We start from the raw sequence: 21,896 nt of genomic DNA on the forward strand, positions 1-21,896 counted from the left end.
ACTTTATCTTTCAATTGTAAAAATTATCTTTAAATTTGCTTTGTCCTAATTCTCATTAACTTTGTCTTAAAATTGCCAAGTGGCTTATTATTAGCTTACCACTTGGCTTAATCACATTGCTTGTACCTCTCCTTTTTTATATATATAGATAATTTTTTAGTTTCAACTTTTTACATGACATATTAAAACTATAAAATTAAAAAGCATTTTGGTACATCTTACGTATCTTTAGTTAACAAACATAAGATTTTAAAATTTTCTTTATTTTCTTAAACTCCGTGTCAAGTGAAACAGAGAGAGTAATTCATCGTTTATAGGTAGTAAAATTTTGAAACCATTCACAAATGTTTTTTAAAACTTTGGTTTAACCTTTTCTTTCCTACTTTAACTCAAATATTTAAAGCGTTTGATCAGTTGTCAGTATTTTCATTTTTATATAAGTGATTTTTTTTTTATAAGAAGAGGAGCAGTTTGGTACTCTGGTAGCGGCCACTTCGTGAGCTGCCAACAGTTTGAAGCCCCTTGGTAACTTAACAAACACATGTTTAAAATGTCAGAATTTAATTATAAATCTAAAAATAAATAAATTAAGAAATTACATTTCTATTATTCAAATAATATTAGAAATATAATTCCTAAATAAATCTTTTCCTCATTAAAGCATGAAAAGATTAATTTTTTCCATTTATAAGAAGGAAACTTTGGTATAATTGATTCTTATGGCCGTGGAATTAGGGATCCTGTTCTACATTATTTTTATATCTTAATAAATGAAGCTGAAAATGAAAAATATAGTACATGTCGAAGCTGATATTGGAAACTCTAGTCTAAATTAATTAAGTTAATAATGCACTAGTAGGACTAGGAAGTGCATTTTGTTCAGTTTCTTCAAGTTAATTATGATGTATATATTTATTCTTACATTTTATTTTATATGCAGTATAATATTCCCACCATTATTGGCTGAAGGTGATTCCACACTTGTAATCACCAAAAGATTATGATGGTCGTGATAAGTATTCCTTCATTCGTAATTAGAATTTTTGAGTTCAAACTTTGAGAATGGAATCACTTTACCATTAACGTGGGACTTCTTAGCACATACCGAAATTAGTCGGACTCCCATATATAACGGATACCAAATATCATATGAAAAATTAAAAAGAAAAAAGAGAGACACTGCAAATGATCAATGAGATATAGCTTTATTCATTGTTTTAATGAAAAAAATAATGCAAAAATGATATATTTCATATTTTTTCTACTGAGACTCTGATTGAAAATGGCTATTAACTTAGGATTCCTCAGATAACTCGAGCGAAATTTGACTTAACTTGATCCACTTATGAGTTTCTCTCTCTTTCCAATAGAAAATGTCTAATTAGTGGAACGCCTAAATTAGTTCTCACGTAAACGTAAAAGATCTTGTTAATTTATGTCTAACAAACGAAGTATCATAATTATATGATACTTCGTTTGTTTGTTATGTCTAAAAAACGAGTATCATAATTATTTACCAATTGATAATTAATCAAACATTTCTTCCAGATCCGCATTGGCCTCTTTGACTTCTTTAAGTGTACATGTTAACCTGTAAGTCTCGGACCATAGGATTTGAATTAAAATAAAAATGTATGAGGTCAATGCTCTTTAGAGGTCAATTGGTTTGTACATTATATCACCACCTACTAATGTAGACACGTGATTTTTGACCCTCCCCGTGTGTTTCACCTTATAGTGTTTAAATATTTCTTTTAATTTTAATTCTTGACGTGTCGATTTTATTCTATTTTTATTTAGTAGGCTTATTTGCGAAAATCAAAAAGAACAAAATATTTGCTATTTTTAGAGTATAAGTTTTGTATTTTAAAGAAAGAAAATTACAAAAATATGCTTTGTAGGTTTTAATTTTGCTTAGACAGTTATTTATTTTAAGATTTTTTTTTTCTTTCTTTTCAGTTATCTAGAATTAGTTATTAAATATATATATATATATTTGTTTTTATTTATTTATTTTTATTTTTACATTTTAAAAAAAAATGATGAGCAAATGGGATTACACCACCTCATCACATAATGACAAAGCTCCGTAACAAACCTTATCACAAAAATAAGAAAAAGGGGGTCACGTTTTTGGTGGAAACATTTTTTCATAAAAAAGGGATAACAAAAAGGGGGCCCACGGATTTAGGGTCTGTTTTTGTGCACAAAGGAACACGTGAATTGGGGGATTATGCCGGGATTCTGGCTGTTCAAAAAAGATGACCACCATTTTCTTTCTCCATCCTTAAACCTGCACATAACCCATACACATAGAATAGTAGAGAGAAAAAAAAAAAAAAAAAAGAAATCATCATCATCTTTATCACAATACACATGCAGACATAGAGAAAAAAACACTATAGATAAGATAGAAAATAGACGCAAGAAAAACATATACACAGTAGATAGAGAGACTGGAAAACGGACAGATCCCGACCAAAAACAATATCATTTTCTTCATTTGTTTTTCTTCACTAGCTCACCATTAAACTACCACAAACCACCACCCATTCACCACCGTCACCCCCACCTATCATCTTCATTTCTTCACCTATAAACACCACCCTATTCCCGTCACCACCGAAAACCAACGAACCCACCTGAAAATCATCCCAAACACCGCACTGTTTTTTTCTGTCATTAAAACCCACCTGAAAATACCTTCATAGACACCATGGAACTCATGATTAGATCATTATAGGTTCATTCTCAAAAAAAAAAAAATGTGTTATCGAGTTCGAAGTTGTCCGGTCTAGGTGTTGTCGAGGTCCAAGGCTACAGCAGGTTCATTCCGGTGTGATTTGAGGTTCATATGCTCTTTCTTTGTTTATACTGTCATATGTATTTAAATCTCATTTGGATCTGATTATATGAACATATTTGAGCATGATTATAAATATGATGCTATGAGCTTCGTACTTATTTTATATTTTGGACAGAGAATGAATTAGTTTTGATCTATGCCGTTTGATTATCTTAATAATACTAAATTACGGCTTCAGTTCGTTATTTGCAGAATCTTTTTTTTTTTTTTTTTTTTTTTTTTTTTTTTTTTTTTTTAAAAACATTTGATGTCTTCTTCTTATTTTTCTATTCATAGTTTAGTCGTCTTTTTCCATTATTTTTGGCTGGTTTCTATTTCTGTTCATGTACATATTTTTAGCTTGGGTTAATTCTTTGAGGCCTACTTTCACACTCTTAATTCTTAAAAATCTGTTAATTGTTCAAAATTATGATTAATATTGGTTCGTAGGAAACAATTTAGCTACAGTTTCTGTTCGTTTTAAACCTGGGTCATGTTGATGTTTTAAATGGATTTGTATAGTGCTCATGGAAATTTATTTAGTGGTAAAAAAAAATAAATGTTTGCATGGTTTACGTTCTGTTATGGACTAGATTTTAAAGGATGGTTTTTTTTTTTTTTTTTTTTTTTTTGAGTTTTGTTTACTGCTTAGCTCCACATATGCATAGCATGGATAGATGTTTTCTTTTCTTCATGAGATTTGATTGCAATACTAATAAAAGAATTAAAGGTCACTGAATTATTTGGTTTGCTCAAGATTTTGAGATTAAAAAGGGGTTCACAAGCTACTGCTCCATGTTTCTCTCCTGGCATTTTGTTAATCTATTGCGTCTTAGTGATTCGAAAGGAATATGGACCGCGTGAATTAATCAGGATTGGAATTTGATTCTGAATTGGCCAGTGATTGCCTTTGCAAATTTAATCGGTTGTGAGTTTTGTTCCGTAAATAAGAAAAAATGAATCAGGCCTAGATTAACATCAAGACCTGATTAATTAATTATGAAGGAGCGAGATGGGTCGCGAATTTTTTCAAAACCCGTTGTCAAAAATAGTGAAATAATAATAAGAAATTAATAATAACCAAATAACAATAAGTCTCGAATTTTAGAGACAAATAATTGTCTTTAACGCTAGACGAGCTTTAGGCACGTTTCAAGACGTTTGTTTCGATTAAGAATGCGGTTACGTATCTTATTTCGAGACGTGCTTTTTAATAACTCAAGGATGCGGTTACGTACCTTGCCAAACTCGTTTTAATAATTAATTTTGTTTCGAATAAGAATGCAGTTATGCATCTTACTTTGAAACGCCTAGAAGATTCGGAATGCGGTTACGCATCCGGTTTAAAACCAATAAATGTTCAACAATAAAAGTACGAGCAAATTAAGGCTCAAATCCATAATATATTCAAAGATTAATTTAAGCTAAATATAAGTCGATAAAGCGACCGTGCTAGAACCACGGGACTCGGGGAATGCCTAACACCTTCTCCCCGGTCAACAGAATTCCTTACCCGGTCTTCTGTTTTCGCGGACCATAATAAAAGAGTCATTTCCTTTTGATTAGGGATTCATTAGGTGACTTGGAACACCAAAACTCAATTCCAAGTGGCGACTCTGAGTAAATAAATAATCCCTTTTCAAAACCGTCACTTCAAATGGAAAAACCCTTTACTAATAAAAACCTGCGCGTTTATAGCGCGGGGGCGCAAAAAAGGGGTGTGACAGCTCTGGCGACTCTGCTGGGGAGTTAACCAGAATTCGAGCTTTGTGATATTGCCTTATACTTGGCTTTTATTATTGTTATTTGGATTTATTGTGTTTTGTTGAGCCTAATGTGCTAATTACCGCTCATTTATCGCTTTGATATTGTTGAACTGTATTATAAACTGTCTTCTCTCGCGCACCCCTCTGAATCTCTGAAACACTTCACACACAGTCACAAGAATGCAGTTATGCATCCTAACTTTCTGTCAAGATAAAGCCGGAGTGTCTTGGCCCCCGGTGAAGGATTTTAGTCACACATGTTAGGCGGGACAGGATAAGCAATGAAGTCGGAATAGCACTGCTACCGACAGTATTGCCCCTCCCCGGCTCGAGTTGTCCGCTCGGGTGACCCAGTCTAGACACCTTTGCCATTAGGTCTTAAACCTAGCAGAACTGAAAACGCAGAACTGATATCCCTAGTAGGCTACGCTTATCTGCATCACGTGCATTTGACTTAGTGGGACTCGGCACAGGGGCCGGGTCTGACTAGGACAGGTGACCTTTTATCAGACCAACATGTGCATCCAATGTGCTAATTGTAATATACTTGGGAAGTGCCTGATTGTTGACCGGCTTTAGGATAACCAAGGGGGTTCGAGAGAGATAAATATCACTGACTTTTGGGCCATTAAAAAAAAAAAAAAAAACTGTTTAGCCCTACCCTTCTCGAAAAAAAAGGAAAAAAAAAGGAGAAAAGAAAATAGAAGAGGTCAAATATCATCCCCATTTTTTTTTTTTTGAGTTTATACGAACTACGCGAGCCTGATTCTCACCGTCCGTGAGATACGTAGGCAACTCTCTTCGAGTTCGGCCCCACCTTCTCAGATTTGAGAGGTTCATTTGTGTCATTTGTGTAGTCCTTTTGTCCATTTGTGTCAGGTTAGTTTGTCAAAACAATAAAGATACTAAGTCACTTTGCAGAGTCCTTGTCATAAAATTAAACGTACCCACGAATCGGTGACAGGGTATTTAGACAATTCACTCTAGGTTTGGTTTTCAAGTCCAATGTTGGGCAACTTTGTTGAGTTTTGCTATCTGGGTCACGGTAGACTACTGTAAAAAAAAAATACAGAGATTGATTGTGATTTTTCTTGCCTTAGCTTTTAAAACCACATATTTTTCTATAAGTTTATTTGTCGTCCACGTGCATTCATGAGTCCAAGTCTAAAAAGGTCATTACTTTCATATCCAACAGGTCTATATGAGTCTTAACCATGTATTTACATCCAAAGGTACAACATGTTTTATCCGGGCCGTGGGAAGTGTCAAAAGAGGAAGTGAGATGGGAGTATACCACTTCAGGTTGTTCATGAGGTCCCTTGGAAACTTTGGACATGGTGGAATGAAATGGATGTGCTAGAACACACAAAGATCTTTAAGCATATGGGGTTCTTGACCAACATTATGAAAATCGACCCTAGGAGGGACGTGATTGATGCTTTGCTATCCTTTTGGGACCCTACAAAGAATGTGTTCCGATTTTCAGACTTCGAGCTGACCCCTACCTTAGAGGAAATTGCTGGCTATACCGGACTTGGTGAGAACCTACACCGCCAAAAACTTGCAGCCCCAAGACTTATTTCTGTGAACAGTTTCCTCACAAAAATGAACATCGCTAAGCGCAAAGAGGATGAGAAGAAAAAGGGCAAGGAAGAATTTCTGGATGAGGGTTGGGAATCCCTGGACAAAGGATGGGTTTCTTTAGAATTCTTGTATGAGAGGTACGGGAGAAGAGACGGGTTTGAGAGGTTTGGAAAGAGGCTCAGTAATAAAGGAAATTTTGAAATTTGGAAAGACCACAGTCGTTTTGCCTTCATGGTGGCATTTTTAGGAATAATGGTCTTCCCAAGACGGGGGCAGAAAATCAACATCCGTTTAGCCGGGATAGTAGACGTCTTGACCACAAAGAAGGATCATACCATTGTGCCAATGATCTTAGCAGATATTTATCGGGCCTTGACGGTTTGCCAAAAGGGAAAGGGTTACTTTGAAGGGTGTAACATATTATTGCAAATGTGGATAGTGGAGCATATCTTCCGACCCCGTCACGTGGCAAGATTTGTTCATGATCGGAGTGATTACATTTCAAGCTATGAAACTAGGGTAAAGGATTATAAGCAACCGGACGGTGTGGAGGCATGGATTGGAGAATTTCGTTCATTAACGTCAGATAAGATCACTTGGAACTTCCCTTGGTTCCCTTGGAGAGAAGTCATATACACATCTACACATCGCCCATTTCTCTTATTGATGGGTATAAGGGGTGTTCAACCGTACGTACCATTACTAGTTTTACGACAATTGGGTCGGCGCCAGATAATACCTGTAGTAGAAGACATGACGAATTTTGTATTTGAGGTAAGACCAGAAATCCCCTTGCCTGAAGGATTGGTTGTGGAGATTTGGAATGGCTGTCGGGTAATGACATTCGATACAATGGTTACCGAGCGTCATTCGGGGGAAGTGCATCCGGGATACCCTATATGGTTCGAGAACCAACCAGTTGTGAAAGTTCAACCCAAGAGATCCGCAAAAGAGCCAGTAGATTATGAAGCCGAAATGGACATAAAAATCGCGATGGCGATGAAGGAGCACCATGCCGCCAATCTACTCTTACAAGCAGATTTAGAGCGTGCTAGAGCAAGCTTGGCCCAACAACAAATGGAGTATGAGGAAAAGATCAGACAAGCCCGTTTAGAAGTAGGATCAGATTATCAATCCACACTGCAAACTATACACACAGACCTGGAGCACGCTAGGGCTATAATTCAGCAGCGGGATGTAGAAATTGCCGAGGAAAGGGCCAAAACAGCCGCACTACAGGGAAAGCTTCAACTGGCCACGATTAGGGGGTCACAGATAGCGGAACGTGCTAAAATTATTAGACAAGGTTTGCAAGAGAGATTGAGCATCCTTGAAGAGGATATGCACCAACAGCAGAATGAGTTTGAACGAAAAGAAGAACAGTTTAAAAAAGAGAAGGCTGAGTGGTTACGCTCCCAAGATAAACTTCACGAAAAATTGGAGGAAGCAAAAAGGAACTTGGCTCGCCAAAATATAGGCTCTGATATGTCTCAGTTAATTCAGGAGAGGGAGATGTTACAGGAGAAATTAGAGTCAGTGACCGTGCGTGAGAAAAAGGCGAGAGAAGAGGCCGCTGCCCGTGAGTTAAGGATAAAAGAATTAGAGTACAAATGTGGGACGGTTCGAGGTAGGGTCCGAGGTATGTCCATTCGCTCTTCACAAGCAGGTTTGGAATATGAAAGATTGGGCTACGAGCAGTTTCATTCGCAAATACCTACCTTTGTCAATCATCTCACTCGTGCACTGCAAGGTTTATATAAGGATATGGGTGGCCAGCTGAATCAGAGTCATCATGAGGGGGACAAGGAATAGAAGTGTCGATGCAGTCAACGTGTTCGTCTTTTACCTTTTGCTCTTTCATTTTTCTTTTGAGTCAGCGTTACGTTGTCTTTAGTACTAGTGGAGTCGATTTTATTTCATTTTTCATCCTTTCTTTGAGTCTTTGTAAAAATGATGGAATGAAAGTTGAAAATCAATGGAAAAGATTTTGTTTTCAAAATAACCCAGCTATTTGTACGAACTACGTTACGATCTGATTCAAAAAAAAAAAAGAGAAAGGAGAGGTTGAAAGAAAGAAAGGGAGAAGAAGAAAAGAGAAATGAGCGATGAAAAAAAAAGCGAGGCTGCACCTAGATAAGCCGGGATGAGACATAGGGCCTGCCATGGTAGAATTGATACATGCATATGAATGAGTGATTATGAATTGCTTAACCCTAACATTAGCTGTTTTACAGAGAAGAGTTAAGGTAAAAGTGGTTGGTTTGTGGCCATACTGGCAACGCATCATTATTTCACAAGGTCAAAGGGCAGTATCGGAATGACGGAAGGGACTTCGCTACCGATGATCAACATGGGGGATGAAACGGAACGGGTGGCTCAACAAGAATCTGCCATCGCCGAGGAGAATAGAATTCTCAGGCAACAAATGATTGAGATGTTGCAAGGATGGTCGAATGGTCAACAACCTCCTCAGTCAATCCCTGGGTTCCCCGACATCACTTCCGTCGCACAGGCATGCTCACAAGCACCGTTATCTACTGCGGAAGACCCGGTATACCCACCTGGGTTCGGTCATTACACCAATTTGCCGAATACGGCGGAAACTTCTGTAGGTCGTCCTCCAAGGGTACCAATTAGGACCGATCATTCCGGGATTGCAACCACTGGGCCTGCCTACACATACTCACTGTCTAACCCCAATCATGTTGCAAATGTAAGACCCGTTTACACAATACCGCCACCTGCGGTTATGCAAAGGTCAAACCTTGTGCCACCATCTGACATCCGTCAAGAGCAGCATTTTGCACCCGATTTTGCATTTGGGGCTCCTGATCCTTATCATCAGACTCTACATTTTAGTCCTCTAATCGATTCTGAAGGACCTACTAAGAATGCGGTTACGCATCTTGGCCATGAATATAGAGGTCCTGCTAAGAATGCGGTTACGCATCTTGGCGCTGAGTATGGAGTTGCTACTAAGAATGTAGAGCATGACGAAATGGTTAGGAAGATGAAAAGTCTAGAACAAGCTATGAAGAACTTGCATGGATCAGGAAGCTATAAAAGCGTTTCATACAGTGATTTGTGTATGTTCCTGAGTGTTCACTTACCTCCGGGGTTTAAGACACCGAAGTTTGACAAGTACGATGGGCACGGTGATCCCATAGCTCAATTGAGGAGATACTGCAACCAACTGAGAGGAGCTGGGGGTAATCAGGAATTGCTCATGGCTTACTTTGGGGAGAGTCTGACTAGTTTAGCTTCGGAATGGTTTATTGATCAGGACATTGTGAAATGGCATACTTGGGATGATATGGCAAATGAGTTCGTGCAACAATTTCAGTACAATATTGATCTGGTTCCTGATAAAAAGTCTCTAACCAACCTGAAGAAGAAAGTTACCGAAAGTTTTAGGGAGTTTGCGGTTCGTTGGCGTGAACAAGCATGCAAGGGTAAAGCCACCAATGAGAGAAGGAGAGATGGTGGAGACTTTTCTCCAATGCACAAGATGAGACATATTATCAACACATGATCCCAACCCTTAGGAAAACCGTTCATTGAGGCCATTATAATGGGAGAAATAATAGAAGAAGGAATCAAAACAGGACGCATTGTCGGCTTTGCCGCGTTGAAGGCAACAACCCAAGCCATTCAAAATGGTTCAGGGAGTTTTGGTGTAAAGAAGAAAAAGGAAGACGTAGCTACGGTTGCGCCTGGGCTATGGCGAAACCCGAGGGGCCCGCCTCGCCAATACACTCAACCCCAACCCCAACCCCAACCCCAAAACTACACCCAAGATCCATATAATTACCCACAACACTACTTCCCTCTCCAAAACCCACAATATTCTATTCCGCCCCCTCAGTACCCCATATACAGTACGCAAGCCATATGTCCAGCCCGCTTGTTACCCGCAATGGCGTGCACCAACCCCGCAAGTCCGTCCTCCACCTCCACAGACTTACCAAGGCCCTCCCAGATCCAATTTTCGGCCCAGGCCGGAGTACAAAAGGGCAAATACGGTCAAGGATAACTTTACCCCCATTGGGGAATCATATGCTGATTTGTTTCAGAAGTTGAGGGCATTAAATGTTTTAAGCCCAATTGAAGGAAGGATCCCAAACCCTCCTCCGAAAAATCTTGATTACTCTCAAAGATGTGTTTATTGCTCTGATACCCCGGGACACAATATAGAGAAATGTTGGTATTTGAAGAAAGCAATCCAAGATTTGATTGATACATAACAAATTGTGGTGCAAAATGCAGATATACCGAATATCAATCAAAACCCACTACCAAATCATAAAGAAACAAACATGTTGGAGTTGATCTATGGTAGTGATGGGTCTGATGTTCCATACAAGCCTATCATGAAGATTGAAGCAGGCGTGGAGAAATCAGTAAATGTGGCAGATTCCGCAAAAACAGCACCTTTGGGGTTAAATGAGGTTACAAAGAGACCAATCCAGTCAGACGCGATGAAACCCTTATTGATTGTGAAGGGAGCTCCAGAGAAGGTTGGGGCAAGTCAGGGAAAGCCAAAGTTGATCGTGCCAGGGGTGTCGAGCAGGCCTATTTTAACTGTCAAAGGGGCGTTCACCACTCCTATCATTATTAAGCCAGTGACACAACTTTCAATAGTTGATGCTAAGGCGGTTCCCTGGAATTATAATCAGACTATGGTTACTTACCAAGGGAAGGAAATCATCAAAGAAGTAGACGAAGTAGGGGGCCTGACTCGTTCAGGAAGATGCTTCGCTCCGGAAGAGTTAAGGAAAACCAAGCAGGTAAGGGAAGGCCAAATACCCGTTAAGAAACCAGTAACAGAGGAAGAAGCTGAAGAGTTCTTGAAAAAGATGAAATTGCCAGACTATTCCATTGTGGAGCAATTAAGGAAAACCCCTGCTCAAATCTCTTTGTTGTCTTTATTAATACACTCAGATGAACACCGCAAAGCTTTGTTGAAGATTTTGAATGAAGCTCATGTCCCTACTGAGATTACGGTTAATCAATTGGAGAAAATTGCTGGGAGGATCTTTGAGGTAAATAGAATCACTTTCTCAGATGATGAACTACCCGTTGAAGGTACTGGACATAACCGAAGCCTTCATATTACTGTAAAATGTGAGCTTTCCTATGTCACGAGAGTTTTGATTGATGGGGGCTCTGGTGCAAACATTTGTCCTCTGTCAACCATACAAAAACTAAATGTAAGTACTGAAAGAATTCGACCAAATAATGTGTGTGTTAGAGCTTTTGATGGAGCGAAAACTGACGCCATCGGTGAGATAGATCTTGTGCTTACAATAGGGCCTGGTGATTTTACCATAGATTTTCAAGTATTGAACATCAATGCCTCCTATAATATGTTGTTGGGAAGACCGTGGGTACATATGGCTGGGGCAATCCCATCCACATTGCATCAGATGATCAAGTTTGAATATGATAGGCAGGAAGTGATCGTTCACGGTGAAGGGGATTTGTCCATTTATAAAGACTCCACTGTTCCCTTTATCGAAGTGGATAATACTGATGAAACACTGGTGTATCAAGCTTCTGATATAGTGGTAGCTGAGCAGATCCCTCAAGGGAAACCCATTCTGAGACCGCAGTTGCCTCCAACATCTGTTATGGTGGTAAATGAAATGTTGAAATATGGTTTTGAGCCAGGAAAAGGCTTGGGGGCTTCTCTACAAGGTATGCTTTATCCGGTGTGTCCACGTGAGAGTCCAGGTCCATTTGGTCTGGGGTTCAAACCAACGGCTGAAGATAGAAAGAGGGTTAAAAAGCGAAAAAAAGAAGCATGGTCACTTACTAAGCCTGTGCCACCAATCTACAAGTCCTTCGTCAAGAATACCAGCAGTTTTTCCCAGCCAGTACTGGATGTGGATTTTGGGTTGATTGGGTGTTTCCACAACTTGTTTGTTGAAGCTGATATGGTTGAAATGGGAGGGGGTCCCAGTAACGCGGATGTGCAGTTCATTGGCCATGATGTCCAACTCAGCAATTGGGAAGTCACTCCTCTCCCAACCAGGAAGGAGTTTTGGTAGTTTGTTTTGTTTTCCTTTCCTTTATCCGAGTTATTCCAGGGTTGTAATTCAGATTTTTATCTTTCGCTTGTTTTAATGTTCAAACCCTTCTATCCTTCATTTCAATGAAATGCAATTTGTTTTTTCCGTAAATTCTAATATGTTTGTTTATTTTCTTTTGTACAGTTCTGTTTGTGCTGGTTCTAATGATATGACATGCATGCGGAATTCTCAGCCAGATCTTAAAATCCGACCTAACCATGAAACAATGAACCAAGAAGTTGAATATGATGAAGAAGAAGTATTTCAGGAAATAAGCAGGGATTTGAAACACTTCGAAGATAAAACGAACCCTAATTTGAATGAAACCGAAGCAATCAATCTAGGAGATCAAGATAATGTCAGGGAAACTAAGCTAAGTGTGGATGTTCAACCACATTCCAAGAAAGAATTAATCCAGGCTTTGTTTAAATATAAGGATGTTTTTGCATGGTCTTATGATGATATGCCGGGTTTAAGTACTAAATTGGTGGTTCACAAATTGCCAACTGACCCCACATTCCCTCCTGTAAAGCAGAAATTAAGGAAACTAAAATCAGACATGAGTGTGAAGGTTAAAGAAGAAATCGAAAAACAACTTGAGTCCAAAGTCATCCGAGTCGCTCGATACCCTACTTGGTTATCTAATGTTGTCCCCGTTCCGAAGAAGGATGGCAAAACGCGTGTGTGTGTGGATTATCGTGATCTAAACAAAGCAAGCCCGAAGGATGACTTTCCATTGCCCAATATCCATATTTTGTTAGACAACTGTGCTAAGCATGAGATTGCGTCTTTTGTAGATTGCTACGCAGGGTATCACCAGATCGTTATGGATGATGATGATGCAGAGAAGACATCCTTCATCACAGAATGGGGTACATATTGTTATCGAGTCATGCCGTTTGGGTTGAAGAATGCTGGGGCAACATATATGAGAGTGATGACCACCATATTTCACGATATGATGCATAAAGAAATTGAAGTATATGTGGATGATGTGATCATTAAATCAAGAAAGCAGTCTGACCATGTCAAGGATTTGGTGAAATTTTTCGAAAGGCTTCGCAGGTACAATCTTAAGCTCAATCCAGCGAAATGTATATTTGGAGTCCCGTCAGGGAAACTTTTGGGGTTTGTAGTCAGTCGGCGTGGTATTGAATTGGATCCTGCAAAGATCAAAGCTATTCAGGAGTTACCACCGCCAAAGAACAAAACCGAGGTAATGAGCCTACTTGGGAGGTTGAATTACATTAGTCGATTTATTGCTCAACTCACAACAACTTGTGAGCCCATTTTTAAGTTGTTAAAGAAGAATGCTGCGATTGAATGGACTGACGAATGCCAAGAAGCGTTTGACAAAATCAAGAGGTATCTGTCGAATCCACCTGTATTAGTTCCTCCCGAGCCTGGGAGACCTTTAATATTGTACCTATCAGTTCTGGACAATTCCTTTGGTTGCGTATTGGGTCAACATGATGTTACAGGCAAGAAGGAACAGGCAATCTATTATCTCAGCAAGAAGTTTACTACTTATGAGGCTAAGTACACTCATCTAGAAAAGACGTGTTGCGCTTTGACTTGGGTTGCATAAAAATTGAAACATTATCTTTCGTCCTACACTACTTATCTTATCTCCCGCTTGGACCCTTTGAAGTATATATTTCAGAAACCCATGCCCACGGGCAGGCTTGCAAAATGGCAGATATTACTCACGGAGTTTGATATTTCGTATGTGACTCGGACCGCGATGAAAGCCCAAGCCTTGGCAGACCATCTGGCGGAGAACCCAGTGGATGAAGAATATGAGCCATTGAAAACGTACTTTCCTGATGAAGAAGTGTCATGCCTCGAGGAGGTCATTCCGGATAACGATCCGGGTTGGAAGTTGTTTTTTGATGGGGCTGCTAACAGGAAAGGAGTTGGGGTAGGGGCCGTTCTTATCTCAGAATCAGGACAACATTACCCTGTAACAGCCCAGCTTCGATTTTATTGTACCAACAACATGGCGGAGTATGAAGCTTGCATTTTGGGTTTAAGGTTAGCTATCGACATGGGGATTCAAGAATTATTGGTATTGGGGGATTCAGACTTGCTAGTCCACCAAGTTCAAGGAGAGTGGGAAACCCGTGATTTGAAGCTTATACCATATCACCAGTGTTTGCAGGATCTATGCAGACGGTTCATAACAGTAAAATTTAAGCACATTCCTAGGATTCATAATGAGATTGCTGATGCTTTGGCCACCTTGTCTTCAATGCTCCAGCACCCAGACAAGGCTCACATTGACCCTTTACATATACAAACTCACAATCAACATGCTTATTGCAATACAGTTGAAGAGGAACTTGACGGTGAGCCTTGGTTCCATGATATTAAAGAATATACCGAGTCGGCGAAATATCCAGCACATGCTACCAGTGACCAGAAGAGAGCTATTCGACGATTGGCAAGCGGATTTTTCTTAAGTGGAGGAATTTTGTATAAAAAGACTCCAGATTTAGGACTTTTGAGGTGTGTAGATGCTAAAGAGGCTACAACTATCATGACTGAGATACATTCAGGAGTTTGTGGACCGCACATGAACGGGTATGTTTTGGCAAAGAAAATTCTTCGAGCAGGCTATTACTGGCTCACCATGGAGCGGGATTCCATCCGTTTCGTTCGTAGGTGTCATCAGTGCCAGGTACATGGCGACTTGATACATTCTCCTCCTTCAGAATTACACACAATGTCTGCTCCATGGCCTTTCGCAGCTTGGGGGATGGATGTGATCGGACCAATTGAGCCGAAAGCGTCCAATGGGCATAGGTTCATTTTGGTGGCCATCGATTACTTTACAAAGTGGGTGGAAGCAGTAACTCTCAAGTCGGTGACTAAAAAAGCCGTGGTGGATTTCGTTCATTCCAACATCATTTGCAGGTTCGGGATCCCGAGGACAATGATTACAGATAATGCAGCGAATCTGAACTGTCATCTGATGCGTGAGGTATGTCAGCAGTTTAAGATTATACATCGGAATTCAACTCCATATCGTCCGAAGGCAAATGGGGCTGTGGAAGCTGCTAATAAGAACATTAAAAAGATACTGCGCAAAATGGTGCAAGGTTCGAGACAATGGCATGAAAAGTTGCCTTTTGCTTTATTGGGTTATCACACAACTGTTCGCACTTCAGTAGGTGCAACTCCTTATTTGTTGGTATACGGGACCGAAGCGGTTATACCTGCAGAAGTTGAAATCCCGTCCCTTCGAATCACTGAGGAAGCCAGAATTGATGACGATGAGTGGGTCAAAACCCGTTTAGAGCAATTGAGTCTGATTGACGAAAAGAGATTAACATCGGTATGTCATGGTCAACTGTATCAAAGGAGGATAGCACGAGCACACAACAAAAAGGTGCGCCCCAGACATTTTGAAGTGGGTCAATTAGTGTTAAAGCGGATTCTTCCACATCAGGCAGAGGCCAAAGGCAAGTTCGCCCCAAATTGGCACGGGCCATTCGTGGTGAAGAAGGTTTTGCCCAATGGTGCTTTGTATCTGACAGACATAGAAGGCACAATGTCTGAAACTGCCATCAATGCAGATGCAGTGAAAAGATATTATGTATGATTTTCATCTCCCTACCTTTAATTTACTTGTTGGGTGCTTGATATTTTTAAGGGTTGATATGACGAAGGCAGTCTATTCTGCTACCTATACATTATGTCATCCCTTGCTACCCCTTTTGAGCCATAGTTTATTTTTCTTTCGCAACCCTCGTTTGGAATCAAGCTTTTCATAAATATTATTATAAAAAAAAAAAAAAAAAAAGCAACAACAACAACAAAATCAAAAAAAAAAAAAAAAAAAAAAATCGGAACTACGTCTGACCTGATTCTTGTCTAGACAAGATACGTAGGCAACCCTATTTTGGGGTTCGGTCCAACCAAAGAGAATCCAAAATTTCCCGTTTCGAAGAAACTGGGACAGAAGTTATTATTTTCTTTTGAGTCGATTCCAAACGTTGTAAGTCTCATCCCTTATTACTTTTGTATTGTCTTTGAGCCTCCATGCCATCCTTTATTTCCAACCCTATCCAAAAGCCACGTTACAACCAAATAAAAGACCTTCAGATCAATCATTAAGAATGTCAAGGCTGAGCAAGCTATGAGTATAAGGCATTTGCATCATTGGCATCACTTGTGGCATCAGCATAAGGGAGATAGAAGAAAAATGAAAATGAGAGAGTCTTATTGGTGAAAACCCTCACGGGCACCGTAAGGCGATTGTGAGTTGAGAGAATTGAAAATGAGAGTCTTATTGGTGAAAACCCTCACGGGCACCATAAGGCGATGGTGAGATGAAAAAAAATATTTAAAAAATGAGAGAGTCTTACTGGTGAAAACCCTCACGAGCACCATAAGGCGATGGGGAGTTGAGAGAATTGAACATGAGTGAGACTTGTTGGTCCACTAATTGTATGAAGGCCTTGATTTTGACGCAGTTGTTGGGTGTAGACATTCGGTTTCGAAGTCAAAGGGTTAGTAAGAGTTTATGAATAATTAGGATGGACAAATCAGACTGATTAAGCCAAAATGCATGTCATATCATTGGAGCTGGCTACAACATTCAGATAAGTTTTCCCCATTCTTTTCTTTCTCGAAGAGGACATCCTTCTGTTAACCTCTTTTCATCTTTATCTTTTATTTTGCTTTCGTCGTTTGGATTTCAGGCTCTTTCTTTGAGTCATTCTGCTGTGAGATAAGTAAGAAAGGATCACAAAACTTGCTACCAGTTTTCCCAATTGCGAAGCAAAACATCTTGGCTAGCACATGAAGGTAACATAATTCAGTCGGCGTAAGATACTCAACCAGCTGTCGACCATTAATAAGTTTTGGATTCAGGGAAATACAAGGTTCAATAAAGTTTGAGTTAACGGACATTATGAAACAAGAAATCTATGGTCTGGTGTTGAAGTTACTTCTGAGACATTTTGGAAACCATGTTTGAGTCAGTAATGCCGTGGGTCAACAGGATGCGATAACTGTCTAAAAGCAGAGCCAAACAAGATGAGTGCAAAAAGCAATTGCTTTCACAGACAAGCCATAAACCAACCACAAAGTTTTGAAACTCACAAATTTTTCTTTGTTTGAAACAGGGACATAAAATTTTATTCGCTGCCTGCAGGTACATTCTGAAAAATGCAAGGCGCAAGTATTACGAGGACAAAACTCAGGACCCTCCTGGAAAATGGGATTTAGGTTAGCAGGACCCTCCTGGAAAATGGGATTTAGGTTATCAGGACCCTCCTGAAAAATGGAATTTTGTTTATCAGGACCCTCCTGGAGAATGGGATTTAGTTATCAGGACCCTCCTGGAAAATGGGATTTAGTAATTCAGGACCCTCCTGGAGAATGGGATTTAGTTATCAGGACCCTCCTGGAAAATGAGATTTAGTTGTCAGGACCCTCCTGGAAAATGGGATTTAGTAACTCAGGACCCTCCTGGAGAATGGGATTTAGTTATCAGGACCCTCCTGGAAAATGGGATTTAGTTGTCAGGACCCTCCTGGAAAATGGGATTTAGGTTATCAGGACCCTCCTGGAAAATGGAATTTTGTTTATCAGGACCCTCCTGGAGAATGGGATTTAGTTATCAGGACCCTCCTGGAAAATGGGATTTAGTTATCAGGACCCTCCTGGAAAATGGGATTTAGTTATCAGGACCCTCCTGGAAAATGGGATTTAGTTGTCAGGACCCTCTTGGAAAATGGGATTTAGTAACTCAGGACCCTCCTGGAGAATGAGATTTAGTTATCAGGACCCTCCTAGAAAATGGGATTTAGTTGTCAGGACCCTCCTGGAAAATGGGATTTAGTTGTCAGGACCCTCCTGGAAAATGGGATTTAGTTGTCAGGACCCTCCTGGAAAATGGGGGTTAGTTCATCAGGACCCTCCTGGAAAATGGGATCTAGTTTTTCAGGACCCTCCTGGAGAATGGGATTTAGGTTATCAGGACCCTCCTGGAAAATGGAATTTTGTTTATCAGGACCCTCCTGGAGAATGGGATTTAGTTATCAGGACCCTCCTGGAAAATGGGATTTAGTAATTCAGGACCCTCCTGGAGAATGGGATTTAGTTATCAGGACCCTCCTGGAAATTGGGATTTAGTAACTCAGGACCCTCCTGGAGAATGGGATTTAGTTATCAGGACCCTCCTGGAAAATGGGATTTAGTTATCAGGACCCTCCTGGAAAATGGGATTTAGTTGTCACGACCCTCCTGGAAAATGGGATTTAGTTGTCAGGACCCTCTTGGAAAATGGGGGTTAGTTCATCAGGACCCTCCTGGAAAATGGGATTTACGTTAGCAGGACCCTCCTGGAAAATGGGATTTAGGTTATCAGGACCCTCCTGGAAAATGGAATTTTGTTTATCAGGACCCTCCTGGAGAATGGGATTTAGTTATCAGGACCCTCCTGGAAAATGGGATTTAGTAATTCAGGACCCTCCTGGAGAATGGGATTTAGTTATCAGGACCCTCCTGGAAAATGAGATTTAGTTGTCAGGACCCTCCTGGAAAATGGGATTTAGTAACTCAGGACCCTCCTGGAAAATGGGGGTTAGTTCATCAGGACCCTCCTGGAAAATGGGATCTAGTTTTTCAGGACCCTCCTGGAGAATGGGATTTAGGTTATCAGGACCCTCCTGGAAAATGGAATTTTGTTTATCAGGACCCTCCTGGAGAATGGGATTTAGTTATCAGGACCCTCCTGGAAAATGGGATTTAGTAATTCAGGACCCTCCTGGAGAATGGGGGTTAGTTCATCAGGACCCTCCTGGAGAATGGGATTTAGTTTAAGGACCCTCCTGGAAAATGGGATTTAGTTGTCAGGACCCTCCTGGAAAATGGGATTTAGTTGTCAGGACCCTCCTGGAAAATGGGGGTTAGTTCATCAGGACCCTCCTGGAAAATGGGATTTAGGTTAGCAGGACCCTCCTGGAAAATGGGATTTAGGTTATCAGGACCCTCCTGGAAAATGGAATTTTGTTTATCAGGACCCTCCTGGAGAATGGGATTTAGTTATCAGGACCCTCCTGGAAAATGGGATTTAGTAATTCAGGACCCTCCTGGAGAATGGGATTTAGTTATCAGGACCCTCCTGGAAAATGAGATTTAGTAACTCAGGACCCTCCTGGAGAATGGGATTTAGTTATCAGGACCCTCCTGGAAAATGGGATTTAGTTGTCAGGACCCTCCTGGAAAATGGGATTTAGTTGTCAGGACCCTCCTGGAAAATGGGGGTTAGTTCATCAGGACCCTCCTGGAAAATGGGATTTAGGTTAGCAGGACCCTCTTGGAAAATGGGATTTAGGTTATCAGGACCCTCCTGGAAAATGGAATTTTGTTTATCAGGACCCTCCTGGAGAATGGGATTTAGTTATCAGGACCCTCTTGGAAAATGAGATTTAGTAATTCAGGACCCTCCTGGAGAATGGGATTTAGTTATCAGGACCCTCCTGGAAAATGGGATTTAGTAACTCAGGACCCTCCTGGAGAATGGGATTTAGTTATCAGGACCCTCCTGGAAAATGGGATTTAGTAACTCAGGACCCTCCTGGAGAATGGGATTTAGTTATCAGGACCCTCCTGGAAAATGGGAGTTAGTTCATCAGGACCCTCTTAGAAAATGGGATCTAGTTTATCAAGACCCTCCTGGAAAATGGGGTATAGTTTATCAAGACCCTCCTGGGAAAAGGGGGTATAGTTAAGGGACGCACTTCCTAGTTAGTACATTTGATTTTACTTCCATAATTAAATTATTTTATAGTTTATAATTTTGCTAACACTCACCAAAAAATTTCCTGGTATGAACTGGGACAGGAAATTTTGTTCGTGTTCGTTGTTTTTGGTAATTTGCAGGACCCGCCTGAAGAATGGGAAGCAAGTCAGGACCCGCCTGAAGAGTGGGAACAAGTCAGGACCCGCCTGAAGAATGGGAAACAAGTCAGGACCCGCCTGAAGAATGGGATGATCAGGAACCCGCCTGGAGAATAGGGCCACCTTTCAATTTCAAGTTCAGGAGCCCGCCTGAATAATAGGGTCAACATTCAACTGCTTTCAATTTCAAGCTCAGGAGCCCGCCTGAAGAATGGGGTGTACTTTGGGTTGCTTTCAAGTTCAGTCAGAAGTAGCAGGAGTCCCGCCTGGAGAATAGGGATGACTTTAAATTTTAAAGTTTAGAAACAAGCATGAAGGTTCAAGTCAAGATTCAAGAGAGGCTGCATAGATAGGGTCTTGTACTTGTATTTTATTTTTAACTTTTATCTTTCATTTGATGTAATAATAGGACCGCGGACCGGAGCCTCGACAGGACCTCGCTCGACTATTCACCTCAATATGTTTCATCTCCCTTCTTACTCTTGAACTACACGTGACCTGATTCCCTTATAACCCGGGATATGTAGGATGCCCAAAACCAGGGCTCGGTTGCATTATCTTCTTTCTTTCCCTTCCTTTTAGAACAACGGTAGGGTCAAACTAGTCTCTTTGTCTACTTGTTTGTTTGAAAACTCTTCGTGTTCCCAATCAAACAGGGACAGCTGTAGACACGTGATTTTTGACCCTCCCCGTGTATTTCACCTTATAGTGTTTAAATATGTCTTTTAATTTTAATTCTTGACGTGTCGATTTTATTCTATTTTTATTTAGTAGGCTTATTTGCGAAAATCAAAAAGAACAAAATATTTGCTATTTTTAGAGTATAAGTTTTGTATTTTAAAGAAAGAAAATTACAAAAATATGCTTTGTAGGTTTTAATTTTGCTTAGACAGTTATTTATTTTAAGATTTTTTTTTTCTTTCTTTTCAGTTATCTAGAATTAGTTATTAAATATATATATATATATATTTGTTTTTATTTATTTATTTTTATTTTTACATTTAAAAAAAAAATGATGAGCAAATGGGATTACACCACCTCATCACATAATGACAAAGCTCCGTAACAAACCTTATCACAAAAATAAGAAAAAGGGGGTCACGTTTTTAGTGGAAACATTTTTTCATAAAAAGGGGATAACAAAAAGGGGCCCAGCGGATTTAGGGTCTGTTTTTGTGCACAAAGGAACACGTGAATTGGGGGATTATTGTTAGGGGTGGGAACCACGAAGAGAGAGAAGTTTCCTCCTTCTTCAATTTTCTAAGACTTAAAAATCCCAGCAGGAGCCGGGATTCTGGCTGTTCAAAAAGATGACCATCATTTTCTTTCTCCATCCTAAAACCTGCACATAACCCATACACATATAGAATAGTAGATAGAAAAAAAAAAAAAAAATCATCATCATCTTTATGACAATACACATGCAGACATAGAGAAAAAAACACTATAGATAAGATAGAAAATAGACGCAAGAAAAACATATACACAGTAGATAGAGAGACTGGAAAACGGACAGATCCCGACCAAAAACAATATCATTTTCTTCATTTGTTTTTCTTCACTAGCTCACCATTAAACTACCACAAACCACCACCCATTCACCACCGTCACCTCCACCTATCATCTTCATTTCTTCACCTATAAACACCACCCTATTCCCGTCACCACCGAAAACCAACGAACCCACCTGAAAATCATCCCAAACACCGCACTGTT

At 40.0% G+C, this 21,896-nt stretch overlaps 1 protein-coding gene and 1 pseudogene across 1 annotated transcript; both read left to right on the plus strand.

The window, feature by feature from the left end:
- Positions 1–1,712: 1,712 nt before the first annotated feature.
- LOC132630388 (uncharacterized) lies at positions 1,713–21,603 on the plus strand (annotated as a pseudogene).
- LOC132630396 (uncharacterized) lies at positions 9,741–12,379 on the plus strand. Its single transcript, XM_060345978.1, has one exon. The coding sequence runs from the start codon at positions 10,512–10,514 to the stop codon at positions 12,243–12,245; it is 1,734 nt and encodes a 577-aa protein (XP_060201961.1). The 5' UTR covers positions 9,741–10,511; the 3' UTR covers positions 12,246–12,379.
- Positions 21,604–21,896: the final 293 nt, after the last annotated feature.

The sequence above is a fragment of the Lycium barbarum genome, chromosome 1, assembly GCF_019175385.1.
Source record: "Lycium barbarum isolate Lr01 chromosome 1, ASM1917538v2, whole genome shotgun sequence".
NCBI lineage: Eukaryota > Viridiplantae > Streptophyta > Magnoliopsida > Solanales > Solanaceae > Lycium > Lycium barbarum.

Coding starts and splice junctions, on each gene's coding strand:
- LOC132630396 (XM_060345978.1), top strand. CDS start 10,512: ATGTTGGAGTTGATCTATGGTAGTGATGGGTCTGATGTTCCATACAAG.